Source organism: Drosophila tropicalis, unplaced genomic scaffold, assembly GCF_018151085.1.
Source record: "Drosophila tropicalis isolate 14030-0801.00 unplaced genomic scaffold, ASM1815108v1 contig_845, whole genome shotgun sequence".
Taxonomy (NCBI): Eukaryota; Metazoa; Arthropoda; class Insecta; order Diptera; family Drosophilidae; genus Drosophila; species Drosophila tropicalis.
Window position 1 is genome coordinate 8847259 of NW_027173338.1, and position 21568 is coordinate 8868826.

Here is a 21568-nt window from a genome sequence, read left to right on the forward strand (position 1 = left end):
GGAAAGGAAACTTCTAATACTTCAAAAATTTATTAACTATCAGAATACTCCCGATCATTTCTATCCTGGACAAATATCCTAACCCTCACGTTGTGTCTTGTTGTCTTATTATTCCTTTTTCATTTTATACTTTTTAACCAGGACATTTAAACAAATTGTTTAGATCTTTCAAAAACTTAATGAACTTTGATGGCAAATGAAATCAAACTGTGAAATTAAACTATGTTGAATGATTTAGTTCTGTGGCACTTTATCTGGTTATTTTGCTACTGAGAACTTTGCAATTATCATAATATTAATTAATATTATATATATATATTTACCTTAAATGTTCCACTTTGCAGCGCTGCTATGTTAAAACAGTTCTAAACATATATTTGTGTCTATAGCTTATAATATTTAAGTACAGTTATGCATACATATGTATTGTTGTCATTATTCTGGTGTTCCTTGCAGTGAATCCGTCTATATAGCTAAGATTTAGATAACAATAATGTATGATGATCCTTATCGGCTATGCCATGCCAGTCAATGTCAAAAATGAAATATGAAACTGCAATAGAAAAGAAAATGTAGACGATCTGAGAAATGAGAAAATGATAACCTGATAACATGTCTTAAGCTTAGACATGGATGAAAAACATATATATATATAGAATTTAAAAATATATTAAGAGAAATTGTACTCATCATTTCCATATGCTTCTGTGTCTAGACGGCTTAAAAACCAAATTCAAAGCACAGAAAGAAGTTTAGCGCCAATCAAGGATTCATCAAAATTATATGGATATATATAAATTAAATTAAAAACCATAAAATATATAAACAAATTGTTGTGTAAAGATAATTGTATGTATTTGTCTGTGTATTTTAGGCTTTAGGTGCTTTTTATACCCTAATGGACATTAGTTAGACCAAATGGAAAATATGCAAAGCAGAATTTTGTAAACAAAATAAAAAAAAAAAACATCAGCTTAAACAAAAAAGTTCAACACTTATTTATTTTGTCATACACAACAACAACAACAACAACAGCAACAGCAACAAAATATAAGAACATAAAGTACAGCTACACACAGACAATACGCCCAAGAAAAGGATAAAATCAGAAATCTGTATGCAATTTGATTGTGGATAAGAGCATATTTTTTGTATTTAACGTTTATAAGCCGAAAGCAGAAAGAGACAAAGTCGAAATATTTATAGCACACACAACAAAGAAATACATATTTTAATAGACATCAAAACCGTAAACAACCACAAAAACAAGAAGAAGAATTTTTTGAAACATATATTTTATATATCAAACAACAATAAAAATTTAAGAAAGAAGACAAAAATAAAACCAAACACTGCGAATATGCACAAAAAGTATCTTTCGGATATATCCCTAGCCTAAGTTGAAGTTAAGCGAAAAGTACATTAAATTGAAAATTGTTGTATGGTTTTTATATGTGTATGTATATGTTTTTTTTTTTAAGATTCGATTAGGTTTCACAATTGATTTAAAGGTTTTTATATATGATTCGGTTGAAGCTTCAAGCAAGTAATCCAGAGTACAATCATTTTTGTCAAACAGACACCACACAAAACGATAAGAAAGTGAAGAAAGTAGAAAGGGAAAGAGAATAAAGTTGCAAGAGTGGAAAAAGTGTAGCATATTTACAGGGACAGACAAACAAAACAAAATAGGAACAAAACAAAAACAAAACTAATGGAAAATAATACAACAAACTTTTGCTAAGAATTTTTAAATTCATTTTACACACGCTTTATATGTATGTTAAAATGTTAAAAAACAAAAAAATACCAAAATTGGGCTTACAACTCGAGAGAAATAATTAGAGAAATACCTGCAAATAGAAATTATGAAAAGAGTCCAAAGAAGAAATATCTTAAACAGTAAAAACAACAAGTTGAGAAAAAGTATCTGCCAACAAGTGAGGTTAAGCACGCATAGAAAGTGAGGTTAAGTCCAAAGTAATTGAAGCTAGAATTGAGCTTAGAATGAAGATCATAGTAAGTTTAAATTGATAACATAATAAATAAACTGTACATGCAAGCTTTCAACCGAACGCAAATGCAAATCCATAGCCGAGAGTAAGTTTAGTTTAGTTTGTAACTAGAGAAACCTAAAAACAAAAAACCCAAAACAAGATTAAGCAAGAAACAATTAACCAAAGTAAGCTAGTCAAATAAACACACTCTAACGCCCAATCTTCCAAGATGTATGCAGCTGCTGGCGGTGCCTCATTGGCCTCGCGCCAGGCACGTCAACGCCAGCGCCAGCAGAAGAAGAACCAACAACTACAAGCGAAACTACATCCACCGAAAGCGGCTGGAGCAGCTATCGGCGATCATGCCAGCGGTGGGGCCTCGACTCCCACTCGCGGACAATCGCGACAATTCCATCAGCTGCCCACGAACTATCTGAGAGCTCCCCAAGCCCAGGGCCGCAAGTTAAGCGCCACCTATACGACGCAATCGAAGCTCCTACTGCCAATCGATGAGGGCGATACCCAGTCGGTGCTGCAGCTGCGCATGCAGACACCGCACAGCCACATTCCTGCCCAAAGCCATACCCATTCCCATTCGCATTCGCATCATGCGCATGCGCACAGTCATATGCACATGCATGGCTTACCCCCCCCATGGCGGACCACCGCAGACGCCGTATCAGCAATTCGCCTCGTCACACGGACGCGTCTCACCGAAACTTGTGCATCGGCACTCGGGCAGCAGTGCAGGATTCCATCCTGCGGCAGCCATGGCGGCCGGGCAACTGCACAAATCAGCGACAGCCACACTGCCGCTGGTATCACAATTGGAAATGGATGGAGCAACGGCGTTGCCATCGGTTGTGGTCGGCGTTAAAACGACAGTAACCTCGCCCACGTCTCTGCCCTTGGCCAGTACTTCGGCCGCGGCCGCAGCAGCAGCAGCCGCTGAAGTGGAGGCCGAGGCTGAGGCCGAGTTAGCTGGCGCCGCAGCCATGTTTGTACCCCACCATGATGCCATCATTGTAACGCCGGCCACACCCATGGCCTCGCCGGGCCATGTGGCCAAATTGCGTCGTCCGGGTCTGGAAGATGGCATTGCCCTGGAGAGACAACCTCTAACTGGCGATGATGCCTACGACGATGATGGAGAGCCCATGCATCCACCGGGGGCTCAATTGGAACGTAAATGCAGTGTCTATCGCATGAGACGTAGCGATGCCTTCGAGCAAGTGGGTGATGGCGAGGGAGCAGCCGGTGGCATGACCAGTGGTCTTAAGCGTCAACTAAGAGAATTGCAGTTCACTTCCGGTCTACAGCAAACACAGTACGAACCTCTACTCACCGACGAACCGCAATTGCTATTCAAGGGTCTGGGCAATGGTCGGAAGTGGCAGCTCTGCGCCTATTGCGAGGAAGGCATCTGTGTCTGCGAGCATCTCGAGGTAAATGGGATAAAGGGATTCATCCCTATAAGTGTCTAACTATTCGAACTTTAACTATATTTAAACGATCTTTCTTCTTTCCTTATGGTATTTGTATTATGTATCATCTATATATTCTCTATCCTATTGTATGTGCTTTTAGTTTTGCATGTTTTCTGTGATCTAGCCGATTAACGTGGCATGGCAACTTACCTCAAAAGTGCCCCAAAGTGTACACTCAATGGTATTTGCTATCAAAGTTCTATAATTTGTATGAAGAAATCTTTTTTATTTTTGTTGCAAAAACTTTTCTGTAGGCGGGGCCAACAAAAGTTTTTCTTCACCCCTCTCTTTTTGTTTCTGTTGGTCTGCCAAAAGGCAATACAAAATTTTCTGGGAATTGTGCATAAGAATGAATGGGAAAATGAAATGCAAAAATTTAAGAACCTCTTTACATTATTTTGTGTTGAGCAGGAAAATATATAGAGTTAAAATTGTTGTCCAAATGCTTAAGTAAAAGTACTTAAATTTATGGATGGATCCATGGGCGAGTCCGGGAGAATAAAATGCATTTAAGGAACATTACAGAATTGAAATGTTGAATGCTTTCTTGACTTAAAAAGGGATTAGGTATAGTTCACATCATTTTGAAACTCCAACTTTAATTTGATTCGACATGTAATTTATGGTCAAAGTTATTGACTGACCTTGGGTTATCACCTCTAAAATTCATCTTACAATCATTAAGAAAGCGACGTGGTCTCTAATATCATGCTTGGAGCATGGTTTCCATGATTTTCAATAGCCAACTTTAAAGCCTCTTCACTTTGACATCTCAGCTGATCAGGGCAAGTGGTCGTTGGAACAAAGTCAACAAGCTATCAAATGAACAAACTGTAACCCACTGCCTCAAATTTAAGTAGTCCATGGAACTTTCGTTCAACTACTAACCCCATTTTAGAGATGCCAATGAGCAAAATTCGGGCTCGGACGTGAAGGCAAAAGAATTACCATAACCAACAAGAACAACCTGTAAATCGGAAGCGCATAATGTGCCTTTGTATCGGTCTGATAATGCGACGCCCGTGCAAAAGCAAAAAAAAAGAAAAAAGGCGAAAAAAAGTTTTGGCAAGCTTAGACAGACACGTGCTCATCCGTTGTCCCTGGGCCTTAGTAGCTCAGCCTCACTCACCTCACTCACCCCACTGCATCCACCTGACATAGCCATCAGCCACCAAGCTGGCACCCAACTGATGCCAAATGTTGTGTAAAAGGCCAAATCCTATGTGTGTCAACGAGAAAAGTGCAAAGGCAACTTTAAAAACCATTTCTGGCATCTTTAAGCCAGATCACAGCTCACTTAACGCTGAGTGTAAATTAAAAAACTTAGCGCATTTTCCGTGCAATTATTTGACTTGCATAAGCAGCGAAACAAACTATTATAAATGGCGGTGGGCGGTGGGCGTTTTTAGGTGGGGAGGGAGAAAAAAATTGTGAAACAAAATCCAAGCAGAAATTAAACAAAACGCGCAAAACAAAGAAAATCTCTGTAAGCTAGAAGCGGAAACGCCAAAACAACAACTAAAAACGAAAAGAAAGAAATTGTTGCAAACAAAAGGCTAGAAAAAGCAACCAAAAATGGATGAAAGCAAACAGCAAAAGCGAATGGCGGCTGAAATTTATTATACTTATTCTCAGTCCAACCCAATGTCATTTTACACCCCCTCCAAAACGACCCACCCACTCTACCCCTCTGCAGCTCCCCGTCAGCGTCTCCCTTGGTGGCATTTGCTATTTGCTCTGCACTGCTCAGCTCGGCTTTTCTCTTCCCGCACTTAAGTCTCCAAGAGGGGATATAGAAATACGTAGTTTGTTGAGCGCTTTCGCACAAAAACAACAGCTAGTAAATTAGCTGGAAAATAGTTGAGCAAAAAAGTAACTAGAAAGAAAAAAATAGAAAAGTATGCGGCAAAATGGCGGACGCCAAAATGCAGCAACAAAATCATCACCGCCAACAAAACGTCATGAAAATGGCAAAGGAAAAAAATGTGCACAGACAACTTGTAATAAAGGTGGAAAGCAACGAAAAAAAAAAAAAAAGAAAAAACTATTTTTATGAATAAGCAAAATGACGACATTGAGATAAGCAACTGCATTAGCATTAATTGCCCAGGCTCTTGCCAAGGGAAAAGCAAGAAGCTTCAAGCCAGAGTGAGGCAAATGGCAAGATGTAATTCTCTGATTTGATGTATTTGTATACACTTTATATACTTTAATTTGTTGAAATAAAAAGATATCTAGTACTTTAAAAATATCTTACTAAGTTTAAAGATTAGAGATTACTTTTAAGATTATTGCATAATTTATGTAATTTTCAATTTAAGTCCAGTGAAATTACGATTTTTCTTCTTTCCATTTCTCAACATTTACTTCATTTTCGTAAGGAATTCTAAACGCCGAAAGAGTCTTGGGAATGAAAGCTTACAGAAATTCGTATCTCATTGTTAAAGAAAATATAGTACAAACCTCAAGGAATAGGATATAAGCGAAATAGTTTCCCTAAAAAGTATGCAATTGTTTTATGCGCTTGAAAGGGAAGCCTTAATGCAAATAAATCAAATTCATGATTTATGTAATTGCATTTCAGGCAATACATTTATTCATTGTTTACCTTAATCTTAAAAATTTGACTCTTTAATGCATTGGTAATTCCATTATCTAGCTATTTGGTCTCTTGTGATGCTTCACTTAACTGGTTCGAGGACATTTGATTGCATTGCAAAATCAGAATTATTTACACCCAAGTGGATAGACGTTTCTTGATTTTCTTATCCGTATTTCTGTCATCTTCTTCTTTTTGAACAATTGAACTTAATTTAATTTTCAATTACGCCGACGGCTGCCGAAAACAAAAAGGAAAAATTTGGAATGGGGAAACCCAAAAAGTGTCACCATGGACATTTGCTTGGGCAAAATGCAGCAGCCTCAATAATTACTCAAAGTGTCGCCTGTGGTCGGTGACAGTTTTCCCTTCCTTCTACCAAGGTCTGCCAGCTGACCAGCTGAGGAGTAAGGAGTCAGTAGAAAGTGTCCTTCTGTTGCATTTTCCCTTTCCCACCATCGTTGCATGGTTTCTCCCAGTTGTTATCGTCATCGTAATTGTTTGTCAGGCACGTTGGGTACTGGGCTTGTTGCCGTAATTGTAAGTGACATATTGCAGTTCCAATTTTTTGTTCCTGTCTTTTTTACTTCTCCCCCCTTTTACTCACCACTTCAATGACAATCTCACAATTAAGTGGCAATCAACGAGCTGTCCGAAATGTACCAAAAAGCCGCTAAACGACAGTTGTGTTTTTTATTGCATACTTTGTAGCTGCTTCATTGAATTATTTTTGCATAATTCATTGACACACATTCAGAGAGAGACAAACACATTTGAACTAAGAGGGAGGACACATTCAGAGTGGCAAATTCTAGGGTAAGGGGCGAGAGAGAAGGAGAGGAACATCCACAGAGAGATAAACCTCTTCTCATTTATAACCGAAACCACATTTAAATTCATTTTCGATTTTTGGCTCGAAACTGGCATCTCTGTTTTATATTGTACCATATATGTACATATATCCCCATTTATCTTCGATGTGAAAAATCACCATTCGAAAGGAATGCATTGAGAGGAAGGGGGGAGAGAAGAGTTGGTGATATTGGATGTGTGATTTCGAGTGCCTGTCATCAAGACTATAAAAAGCTTTTAAGAACTCACAAATTATTATAGGCGCTTCAGAGGGGAGGCAAAAATACTCGCAATTGCATTTGACATTTTTATGGGCAAACAGTTTGAAAATCTCATATACAAAAAGTTTATCCTCAGACCTGTCCGCACAAGAAGGTGCAGTCAGAGCTAACTAGATGACACTATCCAGTCCCATGCTCTGTAAAGACAATTTTATTCTATTTTAGCATATTTATTATACCTACCTTACCACATATAGCCCAAATTGTTTAAGACTTTTCATAAACTTGGCGACTTTTGTATATATTTTACAAGCACTGAATAAATTTCAAAAAATTTACTCTCGTTTTCTTACTTACTTTAACAAAGAGACCTAGAGTAAATGAAAACGATTAGTTGGTCACTACTGAAGTCACATTAAGAAACATTCTTGTAAGCCTTTTTTATAGTTTTGACCTTTTACATCAAAAGCCACCGCAAATTATGAAAAAGTCTATAATTTTTCGAACTGAACTTTAACATTTAAAGGTCTTACACAAGAGCACACCTCTTACCTGGTTTTGCGGCTGGTCAAAGGTTAGCCATGCCACGAAAACAGACGGACTAATGCTGCAGCAAACTTGCCTTAATATGGATTCCTTTGCACTAAAAACTGAGAACCTTTTAAATCGAGTTCCTAACCCTAAGGTGTAATTAAAGACAACAAAAGTGTGCATAAAAATTTCGATTAACCGTGAGAATAGGCAACTGTTCATATATATGTATATTCCCGCCGCAAAAGAGCCAGAGAGTCATGTAATTTGATTGTTGACAGCCAATTGATGGAAACTGCCACTATCTCTACTCGGCAGTTAGGTGTGATTACATTAGTGTGTGTGTGTGAGAGTGTCTGTATGTGCTTGGGTGAATGAATGATGTTTATTTTAGCCATATATCGGTCAAATGTTATATTTACCTTGGCCAACCAATGTTAATTGTACAGAAAAGTTATTGGGTCATTCCACGTGGGCAGTTCAAATTAATTGAGGATTGATTTGTGGTCAATTTAATAGTTCAATTAGTCGCACGTTTAATCCAACAGTATCATCGGCTTGAACAGCTATTATATCCCAGTCAATTCTTCTTAAATAGGTTAATCTATAAGTATTTAAAAAATTTTCAAACAACTTGAATTTATGTTGGATGATTGCTAAATAACAAATAATTACGTATACGCCTGGTGTTCCAAATAAATTAATAATACTTTGAGATCAAATCATGACGAAGTTGACAAATATTTCATGTGCAATATTTCTGCATTCAACTTTTTTATATTCAGTATAAAAAACAGACCTAATTAAACTCTAACTTTTAATTGCCATTTTCTGTCATTGGTTCTGCCATTAATTCTGAAAATTAATAATTCAATAAATTCGATTGACAGTTTTGGCTCAGCTGCATTTATTATAATGTGATAAAACGTGACGAACAAGTTGACCCTTTTGTGCTGAAATGGAAATCACTTGTCTTTGCCGCCTGCTGATTGTAATTTACTTGTTAATGCACTCGACACAATTGGCCATTCAACGCATACGAATTGTGGTAATAAAAAATTGGCAATTTCTGTGCGTTAATGAAATTTACAATAAAGAAAACCAAAAGACACAAACAATAAAAACCAGAAACAAAAAACAGAATTACATATATTACTGTCATTTATCCTTATTCCCTAGTAGACTGTGGCTGTTGGTGGCATTTGCTGCACTATGGGAAAAAATTTAAATTGTTTTAACATAAACCACAATGTAACTGAAATTTTACAGCACAAACTTCTCGACCTTATTTGATTTTATTTGTTAGTGAAAGTTACATTTGATTTTAACAAAACAAACATGAGAAAATTTTGTGTGAACACCATATTTTGGTTATTCAAAGATTTGATTTTGCTTGCTTAAAGCACGTTCAAAATATATTTTTAGAACATATTTTTACTTAATGCCAAAATCCAAAGGAGAATTTGGCCCAGTGTTCTCTGGTAAAATCATGGCGCACAAATTAATTTTCATAGTATACTTTTATGCGCTTATGTTGTCAGCAGGATAGTTTAGATGCAGCTGTTTTTGTTGTTGTTTTTGTAGTTGCAGTTGCAGTTGACTGGCTGCCAAACTGCAACATGTGTAGGAAAACAAGGAGACGCACAAACGTATATGTATTTGTGTGTGTCTGCATATGTGCTTAATTGCAAAAATGTAGCAATCTTTTAGGCGTCAGTAAGAGTCAGAGAGCAGAGTAGAGGCAACCAGCCAGCCATTCAGACAGTCAGCGATTTGTTTTTTCGGTTATGTCAGCCATCTATGTGTCTGTGTTGGAGCTCGTTTGTCTGTGTGTTTGTGTGTGTATGACATGTTATTGTCTATTAACGACCCTGAATGCACTCTGCATGGCACAGTCTCTTTGAGTCCTTGTGTGTGTGTTGTTTGTGTTTGTGTGTGTGCATGAATCTGTAATTCATTAAAATTTCATCTGCATCGTTCAACGAGTGACTTTTTCCGCTTTGCGCTGTTGAATTATTGAAATTTTGGGTTCACAGTTGCCAGTTTTGCTTAGCTTCGGCTAACAAAGGCCTCTTAAGGCTGGCACTCTTTTCGATGGCTGCTCCTACTGCATTTGCATATGAATTCCAACAGCTGCATACAGTTTGTGTCTGTATTTTACAATTCTTTCTTCTTAGTTTTTATTTTCTTTTTTTTTCGGTTTTCTCATGCATATCCTTTGAACATACATATGTACATACATAAGTCCTGAGGTTGGTCCTGGGTACCAACTAGCTGGGCTGGCATTTGAATTATGGCATAGCAGTGCAGGGACATGGCTTATATGCCATAAATATTTGCTATGTTTGCATTACTCACAAGATTTTTGCAAGTGATTTGCAATGGCCTGGAAACTTTGCACTCGACTTGTCTCAACTTTTGAATAGGGGCCGGGGCGGGTTAGGCTAGTATTCAGGTTAAGGGGCATGTTCCTAGAATCTCACCACAAATTAAAGAAAATTGTAAGTGAATGAGCAATTTGCATGGAGGCTTTAAATCTAATAAACTTAATTCAACAAAATATTCAATTTTTCGGCACATCAACAAAAGGTTTATCCCATAAATAAATACTACTTTTTTTTATACATTTGATTTATCTAGGCTCGAACCTAGAAAAAGTTACTACAAATTAAATTCAATTACAACAAACAGCAATAATAATAAAAAAAAAAAAAAAACAAATAAAAAATCTGCAACAATTGTGATATGAACTAACCAGCAACCAATATATGTATATATATGTATGTAATATATAAATACATATATGTATATTCTAAAACAGAATGATAATAATGAATTGGAGCAGTAAAGCATTAAATCAACAAATCGAATATCAATTTGTATTACAATACCAACAACAACAGCAGCGATAAGAAACTAAAAAAGTGCTACAATAAAACAAAACTAAAAAAAAAATTGCAAAAAGAAAACCAAAACAGCTTTAAATATTTTTTCTACTTCTACTACTAAATAAAAACGAAAATTATAAATTATAAAAATGAAATTTGCACCAAATGTGATCGAATACAGATAATTACCAAGAAAACAAAAACTGCAAAAAATTTTTGAACAACGATATTGCCTTCTCTCAATACTAAATAATAAAAAATAATAAAAAAAAAAACTACGTTACGTCAATAAAGAACGAAATTTTTTCTACTCGCATTACGATAAATGCTTAGAATAAGACATTGACGTTATAGTGCGCTTACGTGACAATTGTCATAGATCATAATAAATGTTTATAACTTATAATGCCAAAATACAAACGAAAATGAAATCACCAACGAATACGATATGGCGTGACGTAAACGATACGTAGCAAAAGCCTCTCGATCGTTATGTTACGATGCGCGAGGTGACGATCTAGAAATAGGGAATAAATATATATATATATATATATAATATACAATTATAACCAAAAACAATCAAGTCATTGCCATAGACCTTAGTAAACTTCGTTGTAACGTCACGTCGTTTTATGTGGCGGCCATTGAGTAATACGCGCGCGCTATTACGTCATCAAGAGTTGCCGCCGCACTCACAATTGCAGCTGAGAAGGACATTTGCAACATCACAGAGGCGAAGAACAAGACGTCGACGGAGGTGTCAAAGAAGTCAGAAGCATCATCGCTGGAAAGTGGCAACAACATAACAGCAAAAACTACTAACAAGACAGAACAACAACAACAACAACAACGACGACGACGTAACGGAGCGAAAGCCGACCACTGTCGATCAACGCAGCCCATCCTCAGCCCGCCACTCAACTGCGCCAGTGCCCCTTTCTCTACTCAGTCACTGACGCAGTTTCTCAACCAATCACAGCAGCAAACAACAATAATAACAACAACTACAACAACAACAACAATAAGAAGAACTACAACTATACACACTAAGAAAAACAACAACAAAAAAGTTTCCAAAATACTTATTATTTTCTATATAAACTTCTCCTCTTTGTGCCTATCTAACGTGCGCTCGTAGTTATCTCTCTCAACGTTCTCTCTCTGTCTCTCTCTAAATATATATATATATCTAACTCTCACACTGAACGACATAACAAACATAACGTGACACGACGCCACGCCACGCCTTACGTGACATTTAAGGACTTCTGTGTGTGTGTCCTTTTTTTTGTACAACAGTTTTAAGCTCCTAAACGTAACCTGTGTCATTCCTCCATTGATTTTGTACTGTACTAGACTCAAAACGTAAACGTTATTTACTTACGTAACCGATTGACGTTACCTTTACCGTTACTACTGTTACCGTTACCGTAAGCAAAAAGCAACAACAAAAAAACAAGATGCAGGCCGCATTGATGCTAAGATCGAAATCTCGGGTGGCGAGAAGAAGAAAGCTACGAAAATTAGGTGGAAGACTTGAGTTGCCTAGTAATGTAGCAACTAAAGAAATAGCTCCATTTCCTCGTTATCCACCAGAGTCATGGGTAATAATAATTAACAAATTAAAACCAAAAAAAAAAAAAAACATATAATAATAACAAAACCAAAAAAAATATATAAATCTTTATACCACATTCTGTCTGTCTCTTTCTCTACCTTGAAAAGTACTTAAACGAATATACTAAATATCTAGCAAAGCAAAAGTATTAAAAACCGAAAACCCCTTTTAATGAGCGCAAAGCCATCAAATGAAAATCATCAGCTAAAATGAAATTTCAATTTCTATCCCATCTGAACTTCCTACTTATTTACCATCTCTCTCTATCTCTCTCTCTCTCTCTCTTTCTCTCTCCCACTCCCCCCCAAAAACTATGCCATATTTCCAAACTATCTCTATCTACTTACCATATATTCTATATCTTTTTCTCTAGCCTCCTTTTACGAGCCCAGCCCACGTTCAAACACAATTTTTTGAAAACAATTAATAATAACTAGACACACCAACATCCAAATCTACAAATCTTGTATGTCAAGCCTCCTAGACCCAACCCAATATTTCTTTTAATGTAGTGTGACAACTCTATGCCTAGGATTTTTAACTTTTTTGATCTTAGAGTTTTTAAATGACCTTCTCCTGCTTTTGGAACGTTTCATAACTTTGCTTCTGAAAGAGTATTAGAATAAACTTCGTAGAAGTTTTTAGAAGTTATATTTACCATATATATATACATACATATATAATACTTATATAGAGATTTACTAGTCTATATACACATATATTTCAAGTCTATAAGCGCTCTGCCAGCCAAAGCAAAACAAATAAATATTTAATGCGCTGTACAATTTAGCTTATAACCACGATTTTTATTCAAATTAACTACTCTACTATATAATACAAATATATAGTGCTTTTGCTCTATTTCTAAAGTCACAAACTATCTCTCTCTCTCTCTCTCTCTCTCTGTCTCTATCCTTTACCTAAAAATCTTACCTATCTCTCTCTCTCTCTCTATCTCTGTCTCTGTCACTCTCACCCAATCCAAATAACACTTAGTTTCAACTAAAGTTGATAACAAAACCCCCATGCACTATAAAAACCTTAAACCACCCCACCCAAACCCACCCTAACCCCCTAATAAACCACCCACTTTCGCCTACTTTTGCACTTGCTTTAAACTCTATTGTAAAGTATAAATAATACCTAAAGTATAATTCAAAAGACGTGTGTACTAAGTAGATCTTCACTTCACAATACTCAAAATAAAAACAGACATCTAGTGCGCTCTTTTCAAAAATACTTACAAAAAATCACACACACACGCTGCACCTGTAGTAGTACTTAAAAAACCAACTCTCAAACAAGCTTCTAACTATTTTTCCACTAAAAAAAAACAAACATAATCAACAATAAAAAATTAAACCCAAAAAATGAGCTATGAAATATCAAATACTAACTAACTACATAATCAAATATAAAGCACAATTCGAACAATTCGAATATTTATGATTTCCTTACACTCACACTCACACACACTTACACCTACACACACACAATACACACACACACGGCATTTATATATTTTAAACATTTTTGATTTACAATACAACACTAATGTTGTAAGATTCCATTCATGAATCAACTGGCATATACCTATCAACTATCTAACACAAATGCAAAATACAATCAATTTTGACACATACTCGTACATATGAATCTCTTCTACATATTTTCCTTACTATCGCCCTGTCACTACTATTGCTTTCTCTTACGTACACCTAACATAACGTTATACACATTATGTTTAACTTTTTTAAAACTTGAAACGCTGAAATAATAATTATTTACGCGTCATTTCGCTCACGTAACTTTTTACGTTCTCCTCAATTTCAAATCAAATGCGTCTTAATGTTGTTGACCAAAAACATAACCTCAAAAACAAAAACTATCTTACGAAATATGCAGAAAAACACATACGTGACAACGCCACCGGCACCACCACAGCCGCCGCCGCCACCGCCGGAAGTAAGTGACCAAAAAGAAATTCAAATTTGATTATACTTACTTTTCGTTTACACTCATTACACATTTCTATTTAAAAAAAAAAAACAAATATGTATGTGTGTGTGTGCAACGTAATGCTCTCACTAAACGTAAACACTTTACGTTCCGTGTCGCTTACGTTGCTGCCGTCTTGCAGTTTGGTTGTAATTTGAAAGTACAATGAAAATGCTTGTAAATTATTCTATTTGCTTTGTATGTTATTTTCGTTTTGGAAAACGTTTTTTTCTTATGCGTATTACACACATTTTTTCCTGGTTTCCCCCCGCCCGCTCTACCCAAAAAAAAAAAACAGAAAAAAACAAAACGCATTTGCACATAAAATATTAAAAATATTTTTTCGAATTTTTTTGTCCGTCTTCTTGATTTTGGGGTGAATGCTTGAGCCCGAGAGAAGCCTATAAAAATATTTTTAATATTTTATCAACTGCAAAGCAGGGCGGTAGGCATGAAATTTTAAGAAAAAAATGGAAAAAGTGCTAAAGATGAAGAAATTGCATTGAATATTTACAAGCATTTTCATTGCTTTGATTTGAACGACCACTATGCCCTTCTGCTCGTCCTCATCATTTGTGTTTTAGATAGTAAGCGATAACCGTATTGCAAGTAAAGCCGGGAAAATTCTTGAATCAAATCAACATTATAGTCCCCTCTATCCATTTCTACACTCATTGTGTTTTTCATTTTCATAACTGCCTTAAGTTTAAGTGCGCATACAAAGTGTTAACAAAATTGACTCAATTATAATTTTGAAATTGTCAGTTTTTCTACCCACAGCAGTTTTTATTTTAAATTCTAAAGTGCAAGGTCTTTGAAATTGACCTGCGTTTCTGCTCTAGCGGAAAGAATCAATTTACTTTATCGTTTCTAAAAGTATGCTATCCTCACGATCAGAAAGTTTTTACAACGGGAATGCCCGAAATCGAATCAATTCCATATTGTAACTCCTTAAGGAATGCTATAGTAACATTTTACAATGCTAATTCTTTTCTCTTAAAACTCAATACATATCTTTTTACAAAAATCATTCTATATTATCGCTCCTAAAGGTATGCCACAGAAATGTTTATTAGACGAAACTTTTCGTCTGTTCTATAGAAAACTTTCTTTTGTTTTTGGAAAGAATAATTTAACTTTTTTGATAATTTTTCCATTGGTTTATTTACAAAATACATTATACAAAAAACATAGAAGATACTTCAAAATAATTTTAATTAATGTATTATTCCAAGTTAAAATTTACTAAGCTATCAAATAGAATTCAACACTGAATCAAGATGTTTGTTTAAGAGAGGTTTCGGTCGCGTTAATTTACCATAATTCATCCGCAGTTATTTGCTCATGCAAATCGAGAGCAGTTTAATTAACACAACATCGAATAGGCGGGCAGGCGGGCGAGATAGGACAGGGCAAGTGATTAGCATAAATCAATATGTGAACTCAACAAGTTTATTTCATTTTGTTTTTTGGACAAGCCACAAACATCTGGGTAATTATAAACATTTTGTGTGCGCTCTTAATTAGCAGCCGATTCAATCAATTTCCATTTAATCTTTATAATTATTAGTTTTATGTTTTGTTATTGTTTTGTTTTTCGCGTCGCTCTCTACCATTCAAAGCTTTAATCACAATCAATCGTTTATTATTTGTAGACCCAAAAAAAAACGAAACAAGTTTAAATATTATGAACAAAAACCAAAAGAACTATAAACAAAAAGAAAGTATGCAACATTAACTAACAACCAACAAAGAAACCACCAACAATCAATACAATACATAAACAAACTTCAACAAAATACACCTAAAATGCATTTTAAATATTTATAAAAAGACAAAAAGCAAAACAACAAAATGGTATCAAGTTTTCCCAAAAAGATTCTGTAAAGCTTACTTGCCTCTCATTCCCGTTTTCGATCTAGGAGCTCAACTTGATTCAATTGCGAAATTTGTTCCACAAAGCCACAAACCAATCAAGAACACAACGAATATCCCGAAAAAAAAGAAAATAAACAAAACAAAAACCAAAAATACAATATGAATGTTTTACAAAAGAGAAATGCGAAATGCAACTAACGAGAATGTTCACTTTGACAATGTTCCCTGACAATGCCAAAGTGAAAACTTTGCCTCGAATTGAAATGAAAATTTTAATTTCGGCTCAAAATCATTTTATATATGCACATATGTGTGCAGATATAAAAAAAAGGAAAAGAAAAGAAAAACATATACACATATATATATATAACCAAATATATATGTATATAGTTATTTTTTTGTGGAACATTCAAATGTTGAAGCAAGAAAGAAAAACAAACAAAAAAGAATAACCGAAACGCGTACGCATAGCAGGGGGGAGGGTAAAAAAGGCTTTAACTGGGTTGAAATTTTTGTTGGGTTATGTAAGTTACATCTAATAAAAAAACACACAAATAATAAAAAGAAAGAGAAAAGAAAAAAAACTATTTCCAGCAGTCTGGGTAAGTTTGGAGTTGGCGTGATATCTACTAATATATATTAAAATACGATATAAGGAAATGTGTTTTTATGTAGTTTAGAAAGCCTTTTTAACTGTAGCTATGCCGGCCCCGCCCAACCTCCCACCCAAACCAAGAAAACAAAAGTCTATAATTATGAACCTAATCAAATCATGCAAAAATGCAAAACAAAACAAAAAAAAGTAAGCAACAAAATCACGAATATGAGCAATCGTCAAGTGAATAACGAGAGTCGCATTCATAACAAAAATGAAAACCATTAAAAATTACTTGTATCAAAAAACACAGATACAACAATTTGTTGGTTTTAATCGCCAGCTGAAGAGTATGCTAAACTAAAATTATTGGTCAGATTTAATATATTGAAATTGCAAAATATTTTATTTGATGGCACAGTTCTTCTTCGAGAATACTTTTCCTTTCTCCGCTCTTTAGCTTATGCAGCTCATCTTTAAGCTTTTCTTTTACACAATAAACCCACACACACTCACACACACACACACACACACATGTACACATAAAGAAATCTCTTCTACTCTTTCCCCTCTATTTTTCCATATCTCTCCTTCTTTGTGTATCTCTATGCGAAGCACGCACACACTAACACAAACCGACACGCACACAAATACACCTTAAACACCTTTATTGTTTATTTCTTTCAATATGCAGGTACGCTCGCAACATCAAATTTACAATAAATTTCTCTCATGATAAACAGCCCAAAAAAGTATGCAAAGAAAATTTCAATCGACAATTAGGTACAGTCAAATTGCAAATTAATTGATTACAAATTTGCCAATTCTTTTCGTATATTGGTGTCTAAAAGTCTAATCACAAAACGCTCTGTATCTCTCTCTCTAACTCTCGCTCTCTCTCTCTCTCTCTCTATCTTAATATATATAAATATATATACTCGTATATACTTAAATCTCTCTCTCACTGTCTGTCTCTGTGCTGTGGCCCGTGCTCTTAGTAGCGTGCTAGGTTTAGTAGCTTAATATATATATTTGTGTGTGTATGTATGTCTGTTTGTGTCTGTGTGTGTGAGTGTGTGTGAGTGTGTGTGAGTGCGGGTGTATGTGATCTGTATGCCTGTGTGTGCATATTGGGGTAAAATGAGAAAAAAAAATGTGAATTGAAAAACAAACAAACAAGCTATATCGTATAATTTTCAACTGATTTTTTTCTTTCTCGCATGTTTGCCTTTTGCCTTGCTCGTCCTTTCTCTCTCTCTCTCTATATATATATATATGTATATATAAACTAATATTGTTTTTTCCTGTTTTGTTGTTCTTGTTCTTGTCATATATGAACAAATATGCAAACAATATGCAATTCTTGTTCTACTGCGTGCATTTTAATTGTCTTTCGCTCTAATTCTCTGTCTCTCCCTATATATCCCTCTGTTAGCATGCGCTTAATTAAAACGTTAAAAAAAATATATACAATATATACATTTCATGTTTTATTTTTGTATAATTATTTTACGTTCTATTATGTATTCCTATTCTTTTTTTTTTTTTGCTGTGGGAAAACTGCATGACATTTACTACAAATGTGGCTAAATGGGTGGGAATTTTCTAAAGAGAAAAAAACCTATGTAAAATAACACCTTAAAAACAATTTGCTTTTAATAAAACATAAACAAACCCCTAAAACATCTGAACGCACTCTAGGGAGTTAATTAAAAAGTATCTAAGTACTTGCTATATATATTATTTTCTTTGAATTGTGCACTGCCGTTGAGTAAACAACAAGAAAACCAAAACACTTTTATTTTACTGGCCTTGGCAAAGTATCTTGAAATATGGTAAGAGAAGTTTGTAAACAAAGATTTTCTAATGACCAATTTAACCCTATATCAGTCTGATGTAGACTTTTCTTAGAGAACTTATCTCGGATTATCAACATTTGGTTAATAAATAAGATTAGGACCTACTGAAATTATTAAAAACTATCACTGTTAGATAAAAATACATTTGATAGTCCCCAAAAAGTATGCTATATTTTACCAACTGCTATGAGTTTCAGGACCCAAACTTCACCTTATACATGCGGAATTAAACGTAATAAGAGAGAAACAAACTCTAAATTTATCACAAAGTCAATACGTTTAATTTCTCTCACATTAAAGTTAAAGAAATGGCACATGAACTAAGATAATCATTAGGCAACATTTGTTGGCTCTTAACTATTTTATACTTGCAAACATTGCAAACTACAAAACCAGGCCTTAACAAATGACATTGTCAAAAACTCTAGTCTTCCATCGTCGTCAAGAAATCATTTTAAGGATTTCTCACAAATCAACAAAAGCAAAAGCATTTATTCACAAAAACTTTTCGATGTAATTCTTCTCGCTCGCAACCTGTAAATATTCGTGTGGTAAGCTTAGCTTTCAGTGACAATACTCATGTAAGTATTAAAGTAACTTCCACATATTTAACTAATTACAGAGTTTAAACAAATTCCTTGTTGTAAGCCCTTCAGTGACTCGTGTGTCTGTGTGTGTGTTTGGGTGTGCGTGTGCACTTGAGAAACTCAAGTTAAACTTGGCTTCTTCTGTCAACTTGACTTACTTGCCATTATTTGTGGCCAAAAAGTTTTAGCTGCCATATACCGTTTCCTCTCAATTTTCTCAGATTTCTCTTTGCTTTTGCTCTCTTTCTTGCATTTTGGCCAAAAACAACAAAACGAACTTTGCAATGCAATGAAATGAAATGCAATCGAATGGAACCAGCTTTGCCCCCCCTTCATCTGTCTCGGTTCTCGCCACCAGTTATGGGGTTTTCCGCCTGAAAGCTGACTGAAGTGGTGCAGCAGCACTTTAAAAATTTTATTGCGAACAAATTATGTAGCATATTTTTTCCATTTTCAGTCAGCGCACTCGAGGGCTGATTTATGACGTCGTCGCCAAATGTGAAATTGAGCGCAGAGCATTCTGATTCAGCGCCAAGACGACAGCCTTGATCGATGGTGTCCTTTTCTTCGTATTTTACTTGCTTGGTTATATTTTCTTTTCTCTTTTTTTTTTAATAAACTTGCGACATGCGTTCAATTAACTGTGGACTTTTTGCCGACCATTTGACATTTTCATTAGCTAAACAAAAGCAAGCAAAAAAAAAAAAAGAAATCGTAGAAAAAAACGACGTTTACATTTCATGACCGGAAGTCCTGCAGCAAAAAGAGAAAAGCTAAAAGAAATGTCTACTTCCGTTTGGAGTCCACAAAACGAATACACACACACACACACTCACAGTTTCACATTTAGCCGCAAAACGACTTTAATTTGCGGTGCCAAAGGACCCTTCCGCCTTTCTTCTAGTATTTTCCTGCTCTTCCTTCCAGTTGGTCCGATTTCATTATACAATCGGCGTGGATTTTTCTTTGGTTTTTCTTTTTTCGCTTTCGCCTTTGCTTCCTGGGAAAACTTTGCCACTTTTCTTTGTGGCTTTGCCTTTAAATTGTTTTGTTGGAGATTTCTCTCTACTGTCTACTCTCTCACTACGTTGGCTTCTTTTTGGTCCTTGAATTGGGTTTTTCTTTCCGGGATTTGTTTGTCTACTTTGCCGACTTAGGTACATACATCTGTGTATGCGTCTGTGTGTCTGCGGGTGTGCTAGTGTGTATGTGCCTCTAAGGGATTGGAGGCGGGGTGGAATTGCCCATGTGTTGCATGTGCTCCTATCGATTTGTACAATTTCACGCAAAGTGAATTGAAAATCGGATCATCAATTGAAAATGATTGAAAAACTTGATGGCGAAACTGTGATCTCATTGCCATTAGAAGTCGATTTTAAGTCTTTACGTCCACTGAAAGTATTACATTTTACTAGTTCAACATGTGCGAGAAATATTTTCCCACAATATCGAATCAAAATTTAGAGGACCACTGAAAATGCTGGATGGATTTTTATGTGTTTCAAATCGGGTAAACTTCAACACCGAAAGTCACTCTCTGCTAATATTTTCTACACCTTTTAATTAGACTTTTTACCAAGTCATATAAAAAGTTGTCCTCAAACTTCAAACACAGAAAGTTTGTCTCCTCTAATATTTGGACTAAGGCAGGTGATAGTCGAGTAGTAACTTAAAGAATAATGTTTTTGAATCTTTCGGCCTTCAAAATAAAAGCAGAAAATAACTGAAGGCAGGTGCAAGTTTAGTGACTAATTAAGTTAAGATCCGCTGCCTAATTAACTAACCTCTTTATGACAAAATATTTAAAAGTGGAAAATTAAAGAGCAAATATTCCATGATAATTATGGCTTTTAGATGACTCTTGTGGTTGCCTTTGATCTGACCAAAAGCCTTTGGCATCATTTGCCCTAATGAACTAAGATATTTCGGCGGGTGAATAGGAGCGAGAAGGGGGAGCTATTTAATGCTGATTTGTGTACCAAAATATTTACTGCAAAATCAGTGTTCTACATTCGCCTCGTGGCCCTGGCCGTGTGCCAGTTTAGGACAAGGAATCAACTCAATTCGCCGCATAGACCCCCTGAACACCTTGAAAGGATGCTTCCTTTTTTGTTTTTATTTTTGTTTTACCTCGGGCTTGCACAGGACAACAACAAAGCAACATCAACACATAAGTAGCAGGAGAATGGAAGCAAGGAATGGCAAATGGGTAAGATGATTAGAAACGAACGAAAAGAACTTGCCTGTTTCGGGGGTCTTCAGTGCCATTTAGTAAAAATGCCTGTAATGTTGATGTCTGCTACTCACCTTGTCCTCTGACCCTATTGCCGTCTCCATCTCCGTCTCTGTCCCTGAACGTTGACATCTTCTTTGGCTGCATTGTCCTAGCCACACACCAAAATGCATTAGATTGTGTGGCAGCTCCAGCTGGGGCTAATATAGCCTCTGGCTGCTGTAT

At 35.6% G+C, this 21568-nt stretch overlaps 1 protein-coding gene across 1 annotated transcript in view; it reads left to right on the forward strand.

Moving 5' to 3' along the window:
- The first annotated feature begins 542 nt into the window (after window positions 1–542).
- Window positions 543–21568, forward strand: part of LOC137581570 (uncharacterized) — a 28883-nt gene continuing 7857 nt past the window's right edge. The window contains 2 exon segments of the mRNA XM_068295867.1: window positions 543–2640; window positions 2642–3442. Coding sequence (XP_068151968.1) covers window positions 2227–2640; window positions 2642–3442 — 1215 coding nt within the window. The 5' untranslated portion in view covers window positions 543–2226.